General features: G+C 32.7%; 1 protein-coding gene across 2 annotated transcripts in view; it reads left to right on the top strand.

The window, feature by feature from the left end:
• Positions 1 to 20,884, top strand: part of LOC126971582 (hrp65 protein-like) — a 33,015-nt gene extending 12,131 nt beyond the window's left edge. The window contains exons 11-14 of one of the 2 annotated variants that reach the window (XM_050817899.1): positions 17,795 to 17,837; positions 18,916 to 18,968; positions 20,017 to 20,411; positions 20,726 to 20,884. In XM_050817899.1, the coding sequence (XP_050673856.1) occupies positions 17,795 to 17,812 (18 nt within the window). In that variant the 3' untranslated portion in view covers positions 17,813 to 17,837; positions 18,916 to 18,968; positions 20,017 to 20,411; positions 20,726 to 20,884. Of the gene's footprint in view, positions 1 to 48; positions 1,945 to 17,794; positions 17,838 to 18,915; positions 18,969 to 20,016; positions 20,412 to 20,725 lie in introns of those variants that run through there. The other variant, XM_050817898.1, reaches the window with a different exon arrangement.
• The last annotated feature ends 591 nt before the right edge of the window (positions 20,885 to 21,475 follow it).

Genomic DNA, 21,475 nt, shown 5'->3' with positions numbered 1-21,475 from the left:
AGATATGGAAACACTTAGCATTGCCACTTTTATGATTGCTCACTTTAGGACGGAGCAGGATTCCGAGAGCAGTTCGACATGCCGCGCGGCGGAGGAGGCTATGACGACATGCCACAGAACCGCGCTTGGGAAGGCCGCCAAATGGACGATTATCCAAACAAACGTCGTCGTTTCTAAACTCATTCAATTTTGAACGGCCATACAACTCGCCTAACAGCGCTTTTGTGCTTCCTCAGTTATTAGGCGGACAATGAAATGTTTATTTATATAAGAGAAAAATTATTCGATTACTATCGTAATCGCCACGGAGTAACGATAAATACCCGATGCATTAGGGATGCAACGATAATTGTTGGGAATTGATCGGATTTGAGGCGGATCTATCTGGTTCTATAATACTCTTCTCTACAGATAATTTATACACGCTTCGATGTCTTATCTGTTATCGTTAAAATGTATCTCGTAAAAAATGTCAATAGACAATTAGACTAGTGTGATCATATAACCAACTCGGTAATTTTTATATGTATAATTTCGAAATCGATATCGTTTCATCCCTGATCGGATTCATTATTCAATTCATTTAGCATAGTTTTTTAATTACAGTAAAATAGATGATAATTATTGAACTGCGCGATGTAGGTAATGTAATATTAATTTAATATTTGATAAAGTGTCAGTTGTATGTAGACGAATTGGTAAATATGATAATTCTCATTGGTGGATGAACCGGAACACATTAACAATTAGTTCCAGAAATGGAATTTTTAATTTATTGGATACCATTAAAGTGGACCATGTCTCACGAACAGCGTACAACAAAAGCAATAAGATACGCTGCGATAGCTTTTGAACAGGATTATTTATTATTGTTTTATTGAACAAAAACTGAAATAAGGAGAGGCCGTTTGGCTATCTTCATTTATGTCACTTTAATATGCACATTGCCGTGGAAATACTGAGTTAAATAATAAGTACTATTAAGTAGAGAAGAACCTCTTATTAGAGCTTCTCTCGCATCGCAAGACAAAAATGTATTTGTTGCGTTGAAATGGAGTTATTTATGTGAAGTAGCTTTGAGATAAAAATTTAACGTCAGTTTTGATTATTTGGGGGAAAATTTGTGACTGATTTATGTCCATATTTTGCTTAGCTCTTGTACTTGGCCTAGCCAGCAGAAACTAGCCAGGGAGGGTAACGCTAGTTTAAATCTCTCGATACTGATACTTTTCAAAATATCTTCTCCATCTATATTATGTCGTGTCGTTCAGGGAAATGGTTGTCGGCTAACTCAACCTTTTAAATAAATACGGCAATAACATAAGGTACATTTAATATTAATCAAAATTCATAATTGCTGTATAATTTTTATAAGAGGAAGATCTTAAGATTTGTATTCTTTTGGTTTTGTCTCGTATCCGTATATTTTATTCATTTATATTCTGATCACAAAGTACTACTTTGATAAATTATAACATAATATTATATAGTAACAAGAACATCTTAAAATCATCGGATTTATACATAATTTTGACGACAGTGAAATTATGAATAACAAGTTTTGCGGGTATTCGCGTTCAATAAAATAAAAAAAACATGAAGTTTTTTTTAATCTTCCGCAAGAACAAACTAATCATATTGTAATTTTATAAAGCACCTTATTAATATAAAAATGTTCCATTACTCTCCTACCATGGGGAAGAAAACTTATATTGACTTTTTAAAATTTAGATTAAGGCCACAATTAATATGTTTTATGCTAAGACAAGTTGTAGATATTAATTTTGAAAAGAATCCTCGGTACAAAAGAAATTATTGTATTAATTGTAGCTTGACATGAGAGATAATGAAAGATCTTTTTTGAGTGCGGTTCTTTTCTTTTCTAGCGTATTAATAGCGTAATTATAATAATTTCTAAATAAATAATATTTATAGTACTACAAATGGACTTTTTTAATATTTATTGTTCCTCTTTGATTTATGAGTGTTTTAAACCGACGTTTGATATTTAATGCTCTTGTCTCGTTGATTTCTCCATTAATTGACGAGTAAAAATCAGACATGATTCGAGTCTTAGTATTTTTAGCGAATCCCTTAGTAAACAGATCATCCGCACTTTAAATAATTAATATAAATGTATGAAAGTTTCGAGTTTCGACCTCCATTATATACAAGTTAAGATCTTTTAAATAAAATGTTTCGAATTGATTTTATGGGGACGGCTTTCTTATTCAAAAAAAAGTGCAGATGCTAAATATCTGATCACTTGCAATCTTGTAAGTATATTACCACTAATATTTTTTTTATGAAAATAAGGAACGAGACGAGCAGGGCGTTCAGCTGATGGTATTTGATACGCCCTGCCCATTACAAAGCAATGCTGCTCAGGATTATTGAAAAACCTAAAAATTGAGACATAAGATGTTAAGTCTCATTTGCTCAGTAATTTCACTAGCTACAGCGCCCTTCAAACTGAAACACAGTAATGTATACACATTACTGCTTCACGGCAGAAATAGGCGCCGTTGTAGTACCCATAATCTAGCCGGCACCCTGTGCAAAGCTTCCACAAAATATCGTTTTGTGGTGCTGTCTTCTCGCCAAACATTGTAATTCTAGGTCAATTGGTCATCCAATTATTTATGATTTACTTGCATTTAATAAAGAAAGTAAATTTGTAGTTAATTAAGAAGATTTCTTTGTTAGGGTTCCCTTAAAGGTAACCAATGCAGTGTTTTTGAGACTCAAAAAAGTGACATTGGTTTTTAATTGAATTTTTTAACTCAATATTGATTTCATTAATACCGCTGAATAAAATTGTAAATATTACTTATAAAACAGCCAATTATTGACAATCTTTTGTGACAACCCTAAACTTGTAGTTTGACCACATTACTGACAAAACAGCCAATTATTGACAATCTTTTGTGACAACCCTAAACTTGGAGTTTGACCACATTACTTATAAAACAGCCAATGTTTGACAATCTTTTGTGACAACCCTAAACTTGGAGTTTTGACCACATTACATAAAAAATATTTTCTTAAAACCAAAGTTTAAAACTTAAAACCAAGCTGAAAGTAATATTTTTGTGGGTGATAAACCTTAGTATAAGGACCAGACATAGGTTCCCCTTCGAGCTAGAAAAACGATAACCCTATTTATTAATTACAAAGACTCCAGTGTCCGTCCGTCGGTTTGTCAATCAGTGAAGTGTCTCAGAAACCGTAATAGATTGCTGTAATTATGCATAGTGTATATTGTCTGTAAATAACAATAAATAAAAAAAAGCAAATTTAAGGAAGTCTTAATCATGTACAGCAGGGGTGCTCAAACGGTCGATCGCGAGTGCTTTTTGAGTCGATCTAGAGAAAAAAACCGGTATAATAAACTAAAATCGATAATTACATATCTTATAAAAAGTATGCTCAGTACATGCAGTGTCACGCCTCAACATCCAAAGTCACTCTTTAGTTAAGCTTACAACTTTAGAACGCGTTTGTTTTGTAAGAACAAATAAACTCGCAATTTTGATTAGTAATTATTATGAGTTTTTTCATTGACATTTAAGAGCAGACCCACACTTACACCTTGACTAAAAAAATGCATATTTTGCGCAAAACTAATATCTGTCTTCGTGACACTCTACCTAGACGACAATCCTTCATCACACATACTTGAAGGCTCTCAGAGCCGATCGATCGTAGTCTACAAATTTTGAGGTAGATCGCCAGCAGTTCAAGCTTGAGCACCCCTGATGTACAGTTTTATTCTTACAAGCGTAGGAAACCATGATTGTATGCGAGTGACTCGTAATTTCACCGGCTCTTCTTACAGTTCCAGCGGACCGTAGACGTAAGTGTTTGATGTTAAATTTTATTTTGATATTGGAGATATCGAATTGAATTTAACGCGTTTCTTTATGGTCTTTACAGACAGACTGACAATAAAGTGATTCTGTGAGGGTTCCTTTTCTTTAAGAGATATGCAACTAATGGAAAAATGATATTAGTTATCATAAAATTATTAGATTTTTTAACCTTGCTTACGAATACAGCCTTTATTAAGACTTTTTAAAATTAATTAATGATTTTTTTTAAATAAATTGTATTTTTTTAGGAAGTAATAATTTTTTGTAAAGTGCAGAGATAAAAATACAAATTAAACTATTTGAAAAGCGACTTCATTGGTCAGAGCGAGATTGACTTAAATTATGACAAGTCAATATTCAAACAAACTCTTGTTGTTGTCAACTATGATGCATGTGCCTTCTATGTTACCTCCGTTCGTTGTGTACGCAGAATAAAGTTTCATATATTATATTTGTATAAATAAGGGAACGAATTTTATAATAATGATTTGTTCATGTATCTCGCTCTGCATGTGTTTGGTTCACACATTCTTTTGCTATTTTTGTTTGAGGTAAATTATACGCCAATCTTTATCACCATTTAGATTTTCACATCGTGGAGGATAGCGTTTGTTTCCTAGACGTGCAGTAGTATATTCCCTTCATTTGAGCAGTGTCCACGTTTCTATTGAAAAAAAGAAACAAGTTTGTATAATTATTTTTATCATGCAATGGATGAAAAATGGATTCTGAAAAGGTAATTTATTTCTGCAGTTACTGGATGATATCCCAATCAAATGTATGAGTATAATTTTTTTTGGATACGTGTATATTTAAACTCTTGAGACCCGAGTTTAAATACACATTATTATGATATTCTTTCCATAAGAACTATGTGGTATGCTTATGTCACCACACTTTATTTGACTCAAAATACCCTAAACTGTGTTTTAAGTTGTGGGTATACCATACCTCTTGCCAAACTTCTAGTACGCTCGATGTCGCTGCGAATTGCTTGCGCACTAACAAAAATATTCCTTCGGTAAATGTAATGTCGAAGTGGAGTAGTTGGTGCTGTTGAAGAACTGAATTATTTACACATAATTATAATATAAATAAATAATAATTATTTTCTCTAAATTAATTTAAAAATTGTGATTGGGTCTCGTATAGGACCCAGAAGGAAACTTGTCTGTTTTCAAGAATGATATATTTTTATCCTGATATTTTTATTAATATTTACAAACTTAATAAATTCATTTCAATTGTCGATTCGGTTTCGTTGAGCTTAGTGTTATGCATTACTTATACATATTATATTACCTGTATGATATATTTATATACAAATGTACACAATGATTCTTTTGATACATTCTCTTGGAAATTGGGCAATAAATCCATGGGTACTGACCGATAAGAAGGATGGTACCACTAAACTCCAAATATATGGACGTAACTTATAAATCTAAAGGTAATTTTCTATTTATCACGTTTTTGGGTATTTGACTAATTTTTTTATTATAAACTAACATTAACATAATAATGGACAATTAAAAGAGATGTGTGACTAGATTTAGCAGACTCTTCTACTCAGAGTTCAATAAACCTTGATGACTTAATAAACAATTTGTCATTTTCGGATCCCTTAAATAATGCTATAAGAGCACACTTCTGATCTCAGACTAAATAAAAAAATATAAGACTGAAATACAAACTGAAACATCTACGAAGCAAAAATAAATTGGACATGCGCTGAGCATATCTTATTGTGTTAAAACGATGGCGCACTTTAAGAACACCTTTATTATAATCATTATCATCAACATGTTTTTTCCAGGACCTTTACTAAGACGATGCAGCAATGTTTTTTGTATCCTACCAAATAAACAGAATCCTTGTATTGGTGATCATCTGTCAATGTTTTTTACACACTAGGTAGGTATTAGACCCTTCCAGGAAGTTCAGCTCGACTATTTCTTAAAGACGACTATATTGTACCATCCATCGTAAATATTTAATGAAGCTACCGACGAAGATTTAAGGGTTTCCTGGTTTGGGGGGTTTGTTCCTATTACATAGAATGCTAGTATGCTTTCTCCTTATTATTAGAAATTAGTTGTGAGGTCTGCCTTATCTTAACTCACATACAGACAAAATAGTATATTATCAAATATAGTATATGAGCTATGTTGTACATTGTACACGAGGGTGTAATCAGACAGTAGTAATCGAGTGAGTAAGTTGCTCACGAGTTTCATACGCACTTCTTCAACACACTTGCGAGCAAAAAATAAAAATGTATTGCATACATTTTTAAACTAGCGTAAGCAGTTAAGTACCTACTTTTCTCAAAATTTTGAAGATATTATTAAGCATTTTGTGCTGCGTTTAGTATTTCTGGCGGGGCTATTAAATCTATCAATTGATCATCTTTTGTACTAAAACGACATTTTTACAATAATTATTTACCGCACAGAAATAAATGCGATACAAACAAAATATGAAATTTATGGGAAATAGCACGAAAGTTTTTTTTTGCACGGTAAGGTGATTGATTACATATAGCCATACAGCATACTTCAAAATTATAATTTAAGCATTATTTATGTTATTATAATTGTGAATTTAAATGTTTTTTTCGTCTTAATTGGGGACACATTTATTCAAAAAATGAATATGGATTTTCAGCGGAATAAACCTATTTCTTGATACATTAAAAACTGTATTACCCGGTTAAATTGAAAATGCTCTGTTTACTCTCATATAATTTGCAGTTAGGTACTAACTTTGTAGGGATAATTCTATTATGCACTAGTGTGTAATAGTTTGGGACGGCCCTAAGAACGATGTAAAAGAGATGAGCCTTATTACATCGTTCTTAGGGCCAGTGCCTTACGAGCAAGTAAGTGTGTTGAAAATACATTTTTATACTAAGTCTATATTATCTATATTTGGTGTTCGGTGTGGTAGATCTCATTTTAAAGAGTCCACCTGTTATATTTATTTTCAAGATTTTCTCGAAATAATACTTAAATATTTAACCCCTGTAAATATCTGCGTGTGTCTTAATATTATAATTCTTCGGACATGTTTAAAAATTCTTAAATAGTATGAAATGCTCATGTTACTTGTCTTTCCTGTGGGCTATGGACCATACACTAGTATCACTTTCAGCCATTTGACAGCGTGCAACAGAAAGCTGCTTCAATGTTCGGGGGTCAAGTAACTAATTTAGCCCTGATTCCTGCCGCTAACAATTGAATCTACATGCTTAGCGTTACTCCATAGCAGTCTTACAAAGAATTTTGTACCACTAACAACCGAAATAAAAATGAACTTTCTGTATCGGTGTTTCCATGTCGTTGGTACACCTTCGCCCTTTTTCTTCATATGCCTTTCATCGATAGCACCACTGTTCATTGTGTCCTCTGGCGCTGCTGTACAAGAGCGGCGGTGATCACTTATCACCAGGTGACCTGTACGCACATTTGTTCACTAAATCTCACTGAATTAATATTTAATAAATGTAAAAATGGGGCGTTTAATAATTGGGTTAATGTGTAAATCTATTATGTACTTGCTAAAACACTTGTCAAGCAAGTCACACGTCACCTTTTAAATGTTAAAGATAAAGGTGTTGGGAAAAAAGCATCAATATTCTTTATGTTCAGTGTATTAATTAAGTAATTACTTAAAATTGTGCTTTGAAAAATATTGTTGCTTATGGTAAATTGAGTTGTCCATGTGTACAGTATTGAGTGATTGTATTGAGACTATTCATTAGTTCACAATTATTAGGTGCTATGAATCTTTCTTTGCATAGCGGTACTTAAACCTAATTTTTGTCTTTTATAGTCCTCATAAATATTGTTACAAAGAATTTTGTTTTTAATTTTTTTTTGCATGAATGATTCAAAGATGCATTTCTAGAAACGAACTTGTTCCGAAATACTATAGTATTTACTAACATAGGTATAAGATCTATCTTCTACTTTTTCACATAACATTTTGAATTTATAATATAATACAAAAATATCCTGCTGATTTTATTGACACTCTTTACATGAATTGTCTAGCAACAGTTTAGTCATAGTCTGCTAAGGGTTCCAAAAAAGAATTATTTAATAGAATTAATTAACTTTCATAAATATATATTATTCAAACATCCATGACTCGGGAAATAAGCCTGGTGAATGTTTATTTTCCGTAGAACACTCAAAGGCCTAGATGACGACCAGTACTCAACCCTGGTCAGGTTCGAAAAGGCCTGTGCTGATGTTTTAATACATTTTTCGCGAAGATATATGGCTCTGTTGCCCTTTGATAGCTAACACCTCCACCACAAAAGCCTGATAATAGCACTTACTCAACCCTGGTCAGGTTCGAAAAGGCCTGTGCTGATGTTTTAATACATTTTTCGCGAAGATATATGGCTCTGTTGCCCTTTGATAGCTAACACCTCCACCACAAAAGCCTGATAATAGCACTTACTACTATCCTGACTTATTCAGAAGAGATTTGAGCAAAAACTCGCTCATTCTGCTTGTAATGTATTGCTCGATTTTAAAATTTGACTTCTTTGTAAATCACAAAACTGTGCCTCCCTTTGCTGTAAGAAGTTTACATTTTACAATCATAAGGATGACGCAATCTCAGCACCTTGCACGACTGCTTGTATTGTAATTTGGGTCTTATACTTATATTATTTAAGCTTTTTAACTCGCTAAACACAATTTCTATATTTATTTTATTTATTAATCATTCTTATTGCATACTTTTTACTAAAACTAATAAGCACTACTTAAGTTTAATTTTGTAGATTATTCTAATTTGCTATATGTAAACTTAAATGCATTAATTTCTCAATGGGAAAGTTGACTTCATAATATGTTTGCAAGTAAGTATGGAGCACGAGGTTTGTTTGTTTCTAGGTTCTCGATTACCCGATATCTTAAAACTTTTATTAATATTTAATATGTAGCTGCCTTGATTAATGCGCACTCAATTGCTTAGTTGATGTCCAAATGGAATGTAATAATAGGTAACGTAAATGGTGAAATATATATTTGAATGTAAGTATGGCGGTGTGTCGGCTGCCACAATATCAGCAATTAGTAAATTTAAAATATATGCTATTACATTTGAGGACGAAAATCGAGTGGAAATTTAAGCTGGTATTTCATTAAATATAATATTAAATCAAAGGAACAGGCGTCCCCAGATAGAATGAGGTTGTTTGTGATCAACTTGATCAATCTTAGAATGCTCCTTTTTGCCTCAGGTTACAGATACGTACATAATAAATAGATATCTGAAATTCATATTGACGAGCATCGCTTAATCCGAATGGTTCTTGGTGTTCAAAAGGGATGCTGAGCGTTCTGTGTCTCATAAAATTAAAGTAAATAAAAATCAAGTTGTTGAATTCCAAAGTTCTAGACAGTCGTGAATTTAAAAGTTTATTTTACAAAAAATAACTCTCGCAAACTTCTAGTTCGCTCCGATATTGGTGCGAATAGTTGAGCAGTAGGGTAGGGTAATAGGTGGGTCTCTGAAGAGCGAATGGTGGAATGTAGGCGCAGACAAGTGCAACTAGCAGCTTCAGACGAGGAGTATATAGCTATTTTATAAGTAGGTTCCAGAACCCTTCGTGCACGGGTCTTATTGTGTGCGAAGGTCACAAGACTTATCTTTGTAGTCCCTATATTTAAAGCAAGCAAGGGAAGCACTAAAAGATTGTGTTAGAAACATGATGGGTTTGTGAATTTCCGGATAATGACCGAGTTTATTTGATTGTGACATGTGACAGGCGGCCTTTCAACTGAAATCGTAAGAACCCGCTTGTTTTTAAAGAATATCGTGTCAACTGTTTTAAGAAAAGGTATCTCTGTCTCTTAATAATATCAACTGATTTTGTGATGATTGTGTATTCGTTTCAGTGACACTTATTCAGCACCCTAATTAATATTCTACCTGCCAGCCGCAACGCATGATATTAACACTTTGTACGTGTCCAAATAGACTGACAATAGAAGTTGCAAATATGTTTTTGTAAATAAATGTGTCATTATAAGTTCTGGAGGCACGGCAGTGGCTCTGCCAAGTCGAGCCGAAACAAGCGGCACGGCTGTATCATCCTTTTCTCGAAGCAGTTCAGGCCATTTTCGACCCCCTATAACTGCGTTGATGATAAAACTAGAAGCCTCAATTTTTTGTAACCATGCAGGCATTGTAGAAACACGGTTTCTTACAAATTTTATTCAGTTTGAACCAGTAGTTTAAGAATAACAACTTGTCAAAGTTTCTAAATTTGATAATCACTGACAGACTGGCCGATCATCAAAACTAAGGCACTTCTAGCAGACATAGGAGCTTCAAATTTAAAATACAATTTTGGCCTTACAAATAAACTTGGTATAAAGTTATAACTGATGATAAACAAAGAAAATCCAAAATGTTTACATTATCGTTGCCAACACTGTCAATACAATGATAATTCTGAAGTTTTCCTAACGACAAGCTGCCTTGCAAATAAACGCGGTAAACGTTATACGTACGAACAAACCATTCGTAAGCAAAATGTCTATTTGTAAACATTTTACATATTCTTGGTTTATGTTTAGTTATTACTTTACGCCAATTTTATTTGTAAGGCCGTTTGTGTTTAGTGTATATCAAGGGAAAAACCTAAACATTTTGCAATTTCGGTCCAGTTTTCTAGATACACCAACAGTATAAACAACTTTGTAATCCTATAAAATATAGAAATTAAAGTTATTTATGCAGTTGGTTTTTGTGTGGCCAAGGTAACGCGTGACACTTAGTTACTAGTCGGCGGCTTACATCTAATCTAAATACATCTAATGTCGACTTATTTCTTTGACTTCGAAGTATTAAAGCGCAGGAATCTCAATTTGTGAATACAATAGACTATTGTAAAAAATTGTAACATCAAAGTCTCCGAGAAAAGCCCATTGCGACAGGCTTTGAGAAAAACTGTAGCTGACAAGAAATACTACAGGAAAAGTAAAAGAAGAAGACTTATCTACAAAAACAAGAAAAAGCTCATAAGACAGAAAATCCATGGTTGGTATTCAAAAAGTAAAAAGTACCGGAGAGGAAAAAAAGTAGTAGATATCTACAAAAAGAACTGAGATAGCATGAAAAATATAACATGTAAAAAAACCAAGTCTTTATACCAAGTCGGTCAATTTATTCAGTCCCAACTTAACGGTCCTTCTGTCACCTGTAATAACCTAACCTAACAACATCTTATAGTGACCATATCAATATTAGAAATCTTTTATGTTTAAAAAAAAAATAGATTGACTTGGCCATCGCAATAAATAATCTAATTTATTGTAATACGTATAACTTGTGAAATACACTGTATTTTAATCTAAAAAAAGATACATTGTGTTTTCATGCGAGGGCCAAGTTAATATATTTATTTAAAACATAAAGGATTTTTAATATTATATGGTCACTGTAAGATGTTGGTAGGTTAGCTATTTACGTAATAACTTAAGACAGAAGGACCTTTATGTAGAAACTGAATAAATTGACCGACTTGTTATGTACGTGGATATAGAATAGAAGAACTGAGTTGCGAGACTCGGTTTTTTTTATAAATTATGTTGTTGATGGCATTAAGCTGTCCAAAAACAGTACTTCTTCAGGATTAGTTCAGGTCAGCCATACATCGGAAACATAGAAGATTTAACCATGAAAAATGTTCATACATTCATGGTGCGCATTATGGCATAGATTGTATGCGGTTCACTGTAGCGAAATATTCGCTAAGAGTCAGTGCAGTTTTTTCGACACTGATACTTGGAGATACTTGTAATAGACTAAGCACTCCGCAGGCTGCAGAAAATATTGGGTTTGTAAGCAAAGGGTGCTTACGTACAACTAACAAACAAAGAAAAATACACACATAACATACGCCTATATTACGTAGTGAAAAAGACGGAATAATTGGGTAACAAGTGTAAATATGAAAGACGGGATTTTATAAAAAATTTCCAATTTCCTATTAGATAAATTTCGGCAGATTTGGTTACGAATTACAATAGCAGTTGCTATAAACATGGCATTGATATAAACACCGATATTGGTGTAGTTAGTAGTCATATTAATTGTTGTGACAAACTAATTCCATAAAAATAAATTAGCTTTTGATTCCACGCTAAATGAAATATCATTGCACCGAGGTGTGCTTTGAACCAGTACCCTTGTTATATGGACATTTATAATCCGCTAGTATGCAAGGTAAGTTGTCGGGGACTCAGTGCTCTGTGAACGGCTGGATCACTTGGCGTTGCGTAGAGACGTCGCTTCATTGTGTGTCATCTACCGCATTTATCACGGGGAGTGTTCCGAAGAGCTGTTTCACCAGATTCCTGCCGCCGATTCCATTGGTGTTGCAAGAAAATGTGGGTGGTGGTGATCACCTAACACCTGGTACACCACTTAGGACCCGCACGCTCCTTTGTCGTCTTTTTTCATAAACAAAATCTGAAAGTAATTTTAGAAGCTATATTTCTTATGAGGAGTTTGGGGAACGATTCGAACGACATTAATTTTTTTTCTTATGCTGCGGCCAAATTATCTTATAAGGCGAAGTTTTGCAGTATCTAGACTGTGTGTAAACAAGCAATTCATCGTATAATGATACGATGAATTGCTTGTTTACTTTTTTACATAAATGTATGTAAAAAAGTTTTGATATTATTATTGTTTTGCTATGCCAACAACGGATAACTTAATACGTACTAACATAAGTACACACACACTTTAAATGGTAAGCCTTCTGCACGAACAACACGAATTAAATGACACCATAAAATACCATTTTATGGGCGGTAGTTAACACTTACAGGTAATTAGTACAGTTGAAACTCGATTAACCGAACCAATGGTTGCTGTGAGAATAATCGAAAAGCTAGAAAACCGAATGTATGTAGAAAATTGGGATTTGTGCATATTATGTAGTAAAAATAATGTTTCTTAAATACAGCTAATACATATCATGAAAAATCAATGTCTATTAAGAAATTATTTAGACATACATTTTCCAACATACAAATTCATATATTCTTACATTACATACCTACATACTGAATTATGTAGCCTTAATCATAAAATAAAACTTTGGTGATTGGCATTTATTATGAAATGATATAATAAGTCTAATTTCGTTTAAAATATTTGGTAATTGTCATTTGACTTACGACACTTCAGCTGTAGTAAACTTACAGTTATAGGTATCACTGTTTGTTTTTCAAACCACTTGAGAGCTGTTTCCCAGGTGAAGAGATTCATCATAAGATGCTTCATCATCATTTTACATGCATATCAAGCGGGTTAATGTCATTTCTGACATATATTCGCATAAATTCAACTTGTAGGTATGCAATTGGTCGCGGTTGGTATTCCGGATAATCGCGAATCCGTATAACTGAGGGCCGGGTCGAGTGTCTACTGTATTTGCCCTCTTAATCTGGAAAATATATGAGTTGAGGTACATAAATCAAGGATATCTAGAAGTACGTTATAGTTATTTATGCAACTGTTGTGTAATGAGGGGTATTAAAACACGAATGTGGGTTTATCACACGAGGCGAAGCCGAATGTGATAATAGTATCACATGAGTGTTTTAATACCTAATTATTATCTACAGTTGCATACAAGACTTTATCTACACCCATAATATGAATCCTCTAAAATATTCTGACACAGTTAGCTTACTGCTAACATTAAAACAGCCAGTTCTAATAGTAACCTTATATCATCCATTACTGATTATATACAAATAAATTAAGTATTAACGAAAGAATTATTTATTTTAGTAGTAATTTACATTTTGTATAGTGCAATTATTAAAATTCACTTGAATATTATGTTCTTTTGCAGCGTTTAAAATATCTGGCGGTGTGCTGTCAAAACTTGAATCGCTAATTTTTTCAAGAAAAATGGCGGGGTTTCGAATAACCTACTTTTTTTTACGGCGCGTTCTAGTAGTGCGGAACGCGCGTAAACGAAAATGTTATTTTTTTTAAATTCATACTGATACCACGCATCGAGCAATAAGAATGTGGCTGTTTGTTGAAACTCTTTGCGCATGAAGGGATCGAAAAAAAACCAAGGAGTGTTGTTATGAAATTCAGTACAACATTACAACACTCGTTTGGATGATGTAATAATGTATGTAACAGATATGTTTTATTTAATAACCGGGGTTGAAGCACAGTAATTCAAGGCGTACCACGGGGTAGGCTGAAATTATTACACATATGCAATACATGTCGAACAAGAAAGCTAGATCGTGTAATAATAATAAGCAGTAACAATTTATTCAAACCTAAGTTATTTGATATGTAGTTTTGTCTCTTTTTTATGACATATTACATTATTTTCTTTGCGTCTCTGAAAACCTCCGAATTTTCTTGAATCCAGGATCCGAGGTGTAATGAATACTCTTGAGGTTTCCTTTGAAAAGAACAAAAAAATAGGTACGAATTAGGGGGAGTAAGAAGGATACGGAATCGATCCAAAATTCGAGAATACGCGAGGAAAAAACAAGGAGTAAAAACGATTGTCGTGCGTAATGTTTGGAGATTATTATCTTGTTTGATTGCGTTTACATGCCTTGGATATTTCAATGGATAGTCTTGTTGTATATTATGGTTTTTCCGGTTATTTAGGATAAAATGAGAGAAATTATCGATAAGTTTGCGATGCTTATCTCTGGTGACAGTGGATCGGATGTCCGCTGCGTATTTCATAAACAGTTATGGCTAATATCCAGGCTCTTGCAACTTGCGAATGAAATGAATTATAGTACCCATCAAATTGAGTTATAATACAGAATAGTTTAGGTTCAAACTAGATTACAAAGCAACGCTTTCCAAATAACAATAGTAATAATATCAACAGCATCTTAACCCAACGATGTATTTGAGTGGGAGTCACTTTTACGTAGTTAAAATATTAGATTTCAACAAGCTGTTTGAAGAACTAGACCATGCTCTCAGAACTATATTTTTCGCTGCTAAAATGGGATTGCCATCAGGCGCGCTTCTTTATCATTTCGCGTTATATGCATGTGTGCATTTCTTTTGAGCTTACCCCGGTAGATCATTTAAAGGTGTACTTTATATGAAAGAAATAACAGATAAACTTTTCGAGTTCAAGTAGGCTATAGCTTCACCTTCCAAACAAGCTGTCATGGTTATGCAGCGCAATAGGCAATTCTTCATATCTAGAAGAAACAATAATAAGTAAATCAAACCGAGGTGCGTGCTTAAATTACACATGACTCTATTTCGCAAAGTTTTTGGACTATAATTTCAAGATTCTGCAATTCGTAATAACGTACATGTTCCACTCTCAAATAATAATAGTCGTTATAAAATATCAGCAGGAAATTTATGCGACTGTATTATTTGACCTAGATCCCGCAACTTATTTGTCAGATGAGTCCTGTGTATTGTTTGTTTTGTGTGTAGTAAAGATATAATTTTCCAAGAATTCAATCCACCTCGAATACACCATGTTATGAAGCTATAATTGACGCACGTTCACTTCTACGTCAAAGAAGTAAAAATGATGGCTTGAAATGATGCAAATGCAACAGACTTTTTTATGGTCTGTCAGCTGGCTAATTTGAAGGAAATGCCCTAGTTGGTATCACTAACAGTGGATAACAACTTGCTCTATGGGGTGGGGTTTTGATAGATTTGAATGACATTATTTTTGTTTCAATATCATTTTTTTTTTAAATTTTACTGTAGATGTTCCTTTCACTGATCGTAGTTCAGACTCCATACAATCACGAGCACCCTCAAAGAAAATTGCGATATGGTCATAGAAACCTTACCTTATAAATCACTACTTTCATACCACCCATTTGGAATGCTTAAATGTATTGGAAAGCACAACCCTGCTTTAAAACTTAAGACTCGGGAGGAGCACACCAATATAAACTTGGATATATTAGGGTTATCATCACGTGATCGGAGTTGTATCGACACAAGATTGCGGCATAGTCGTTTTGTGATGCATTACGACTTCTATCAAATTTTCATTCCTTTGGGCAGATGATGTCCATCAGGTGGACCTCCATCCATCACTTATTCCATTAAAATGGCCACCTTTTCCAATCGACTGTGCACAAGAAAAGCCGTTTGAATTTTCAAGTTAGCAGGGTTCTACGACAGCTACAAATTCTGGCATTGCTTCTTCTTCACGTCTATTCTTTTTACTCTTTAATATCTGAGTGAACCATAAACTCTTGTGATGATTGTGTTTTTTACAACCACCATCACCGACTCACTACCACAACCATTGCAACAAACTTAAACATAATTCTCACAAATGCCTACGTTAGCCTTGCAGCTATTCATGCACTTCTCATATTATTGCGTTCAACACAGTTTAAATGCCTGTAATGAATTTAACTGTCTTGGTAGTTATCGGCGGCAGTTATCATTGGCATCAGATTATATTCAAAACAACAATATTCTTGAATGTGATACAACTGTACTGTGAATTTTTCTGTTACTACCCTCCGCACTTATATTGTGTCGCTTTAAAGTCGATATATTTTTGGTGCATCAAATGTGCAATTATAGTGAAATCATTCATTACGTAACAACTGAAGGATTACCAGAAGCACCATTCCTATACTTCGATGATGTCAATAGCCATTATCAGTTTTAATGTCTTCTATTTTGGCAGTATTCTTCTGTACCATACATCCTGGTTGATTAAAAACTATCTAGATTTTAATATCTTACCAGATTTGTGTTGTTCCAAACTTTTTACTGATATTAATAGTCTGCTACGTTTTATAATTTCATATTATCATGATTTCGAACGAAGTTTGTGGCTTCTATTGCAAAATATTTTTCTAGACTTACCAGTCTCTAATCCGAGTTATACTTTTTACACATTCTATTATAAAAAAAATTATAGCGAGATGCTGATATTGTAGCGTGCTGCAGGAGAAATCAAATATCGATTTTAAGAAGATGTCTTCAAACAAACGTTTAAACTTAAGGACTCCTGATATTTGCTACTGTGGGAGAACTTTTGATAAAGGTACTTCGTGGTAAGTTGACTATAAAAACCAGATGTTTATTAACAGCAATTAACTACAGTATAGATTAATCGAAGTAATAATATCGTATATATGCAATAAATACATCACTAGAGATTTGTAAAGTGCATTAGACATGCAATTATTTTTAATTCACCATTATTGGTTTTTTAATCTAATGTGAATTTTTCGAATGTATCTCAATGATGGTACAAATGCACCAAAATGATTCAATATTATAATTTTAGAAATGATACGGATTTATACACTGCATGCGGCGATTTATTATAAACAACCGTACTTTATAAATAGTAATTAATATTGAATCCTTGAAGACTTCTAGAATATGAATGATTATCTTATGATGGATATCGATAGATTATATAGATAAATAACTACGTTATTCCTTTATAGGTATCTATGAAATTTAAAAAGAAAACATCGTCATCATGTTACCATAATTCTACGCTTGTTATCATTATATGTAATTTCTTATAATCTTACGAATGTAACACCTATCATAAACCAAACAAGAAAATCAGTAATGGATTTTGTTAATCTTTACAAAATATGAATATACGAATCAATGGATTTCAACAAAATACTTCTATGATTTGCTTATCTGTTATATTAATACAAATATTACATAATACCTATATACAGCATAAGGTCTGTACCTAATTTTAAAAAACATATAGGAATCATGCTTCTTAAATAAAAGTAAAATAAGTCAAGAATGATTTTTCCTTTTAAAAATGCAGCTTATTGACTATAGATTTGTTATAACTTTAGATATGTTGTTAATGAAATCGCTTTAATATTTTTTATGATTTCCAGGTCTCCGTTTTCAGTTAGTGGTGACTGCGCTCAATTTTAATAGGTAAATATGTAATTTATTTATTTTAACTGTATTCGTTCTATATCCTGTTTCTATTTTATAAAATATGAATGAATAGAAATTCAATTATTTTTGCCCCATCATTTAGTTGAGAGTTAGCTACTGGGCATCGTTTTTGGTGAGGATACAGTCATCTTTTTGTCATGGGTTGAAATAACAGCAACAGCACGCTCCTTTAAAGCTTTTCATTTTGTAATATAACTTGTCATTAAAACATTTAATTTCCAAATATGTATACTTTTGGAATCCTTTTTACTTCAACAAAAGCACTAAAACCACAGCTTTGGAAACAAAATTCTGCTCTGAGAGACGAAACGGCGTATGAAACTCTGTCAGTATTATGTTTTTTGGGCTCTTTTAAAAATACAATATATAGAATATTGTAATACATCATTGCTTTTATTAATCAAGTCGTCAGCTGCACAATCGATTAGACACTACCTGAGTATCAGATCAGATTTAAAGCAAAGCTTAAACCGTTTTTAAAATGTTAACATCTGAACAGCAGTTGAGACCTCATTATAAAAGGTATATACCTACCCTTAAAGTTTTTATGTGTATAGTAGAAGCCTTTTGATAAAATAAATTGTTCTAAGCCGTCAAAAAGCCTTCTATTGTCCTGAAAACGGCCTCAAAACATGTAAATATGTATAACGTAATTTGTGTTTAATATGGTCGAACATAGGCAGTCAAAAAGATCGGAGTTTCTTATTTTCGGAACATAATAATTATTTTTTTTATTAATTCGTATGAAGTATTATAGTAGGTACTTACATAAATTTACCGTATATTTTATACCGCCAGTCGAACCTAAAGTCAAGTCGGTACGGTTCAATTGAATTAATTGATGTGTATAGAGTAATTAATTATAAAAACAGCCTATGATTATGACAATTTGTATAGAACCTCTTACAGCTGTTAGTAACAAGCAATTCTTTATTCATGGTGTTGTTACTATGAAAAACTTATATTTAGACTATTTTACTTCAAAATATCGGCACACAAGTAGGAATTTTAATACATTGTTCATTATGTGAGTAAATTTTGTATTTGTTTGCAGTGAGGAAGCCCTAGTTGTGGCGGCGATCATCTACGTGTTCATCTACGTTTACGGTGTGTATTATTCATTTTGTTGAACTTCATTGCGCGCTGCTTCAGGCACTGACAAATATGTATATGTAACAAACTTGCTAAGACCGGACCAGAATATTACACAAATAAAATTTGAAAACAAAATTTTATGAACAATGCGGGACTCGAACCCCGCGACCTTTCGACAACTTCTTTTACCAACTGAGCCAACCGTTCGTAGTGACGTATCGCTGATAAAATCTTGTATGCTTTGTAGTTGATAACCTGGTCAACCCCAATATTTACCCTATTTTATTTTAATTATGGGTCACAAATCGGAATAAAAGCTATCCTTATCTCTTAAGTTGGACTAAACTGCACTCCATAAAGTAATCCCCATTAAAATCCGTTCATTAGTTTAGGAGTTCACTGGAAACCAACATCAGGACACTGGATTTATATGTATAAAGATTAGGAATAACCTAACCTTCGAGAGAGTTCAAGCAATAAGTTCGAAAGTAAAATTGGATATTTTTTTAAGCTGTTACTTGTTGCAAGAGACCCACAAAGTACATAACTCAAATTACGTCTTATTTTCATCGGAATATGTGGAATGCATCAGTATTATTCGGAATATTAATTTGTCAGTGTACGAAGCAATTGTGTCATTTTATTTGTAGAATTAATTTAAAATGATGATTTATCTTTTTTGTCTTCTTTTCCCGTCGGATAAATGATGACGTACAATTTGATTGAATCTGATGTTTTAAATAGTTGTATGAAAAAGTTGGTATTTCGTTTTGAAAAGTAAAGTTATGTTTTTTAAAGTATTTATAACAATTTGTATTCGAAGCTTAGATCGAGATGAATAACTGTCCTTTATTCATAGGCTTTTCCGCGTTTTTTACGTTAGGGCTTCGTTAATAATTTACAAAGCAGGATGGGTATACTTGCTTTATTTTTAAATTTAGTTTACTCTTGGAAGTATTTTTTTCTTTTATACAGTTTTCTCATACAACTATTAGTTTAAAATAGTTTTGGCTATGTAGTACAAATGACGTATATACAAAATACTTAGTTATTATTACAGTTTCAGGAGCTGGGAGAAGATTGGGCATCGTGAATGAAAAATATTACAAGAAATTTAAAAAATTTTACTGTACGAATTCTCCAGCTTAATAGTAAAATTAGAATACTTAGAATTTCCTTTTCATATATTTCATATTTTTTATCTATATAGCATAATTTAATAAGCGAAATAATGTGAAACACACAAAGCAAAATAAGTATATTAAGTACGTAATTATTTCTAGACATAATAAATAGTTTAATACTTTTATACTATTCTTACAGTTGATTTTGTCGTGAACCATTATATTAATATATTTTTTTTACATATTACACAACATGCAAAAAATATTTTAAATTTCATGTAATTTGGAAGCATAGCAGCCTGTGATAAATAAGGATATTCTTTCTATTATGGTAAGTGGAAATGAAAATAAAGCCTTATAATCTATGTCCAGTGTCCAGATTAAATATTAACAAAATTGTTGAGTCATTGGCGTAATACTACAACAGATATACGCCATTTCAATAATAGCAAAGATAGTTGAGATGGTGAACCTTATTCGTTCATATTTTGTTAGACTTAAATGATGAATTTATATTTTTTGTCTTCTTTTCCCGTCTGATGCATAATGATGCACCATAAACTAAAATAATCTGATGCCTCAAATACTGTAAAATTGTCTCTGAATGTAAAATTGAACCTTAAAATAGTAATTTATTTGTTTCAGGTAACATATTGACTGTAAAGCGGTTTTCCATTATTGTAAGACAGTTATGGTGTCGGTTTTGTACGTTCATAGTTAAGTTAGTTGAATTATTGTTTTTAATATTGAGTTCCTATTTTAAATACATGTTTCTTTTTTAATAAATTTTCTAGAATGTTTGCACATTTTCTTTTATTTCTTACTATATAAGTGTGTTATTTACGTTAATTATATTATTATCATTTTCTCTTGAGTGCTAAACTCATTGGATAGTACATAAATGGGACACTTATGTCATGTTTTCAGACATTACTGTTAACCGTATGTGGAATGATTACACAAATAGTGGGTCAACTCCTTTATTATGAAGCTTAAAACATAAAACGCTATCTCGATAATATCATAGTCGTGTTGTGGCGCGTGAACATCAAACGCTTGCAATCGATTTCGTGTATGTGACACGCTTAAATTAAAGGATCAATACGGATAAATACGATCGTAGATGGTGCGAGACGCCGTTCTACCACAGTAACGCTACCCATCGTTGCTCGGTCTAGTGGCATTGGTTAAGCTTATGGAATAAAATAGAAATGTGTTTATTTACCATAGGGTGACAATAACATAACATATTGCAACATCACTTGGTAAACATCATGAAACTATATTAGTAAAGGGGGTATGGAGGAGAAGATCCGATAAACTCGCAGCCCGTCATTTAAAGAATATAAAAAATTGCCTTACTGGCCACCAAATAACTACTCATCTATAAGGCCG

The sequence above is a fragment of the Leptidea sinapis genome, chromosome 24 (genome assembly GCF_905404315.1).
Source record: "Leptidea sinapis chromosome 24, ilLepSina1.1, whole genome shotgun sequence".
Taxonomy (NCBI): Eukaryota; Metazoa; Arthropoda; class Insecta; order Lepidoptera; family Pieridae; genus Leptidea; species Leptidea sinapis.
This window is presented reverse-complemented; position numbering and strand designations above follow the sequence as displayed.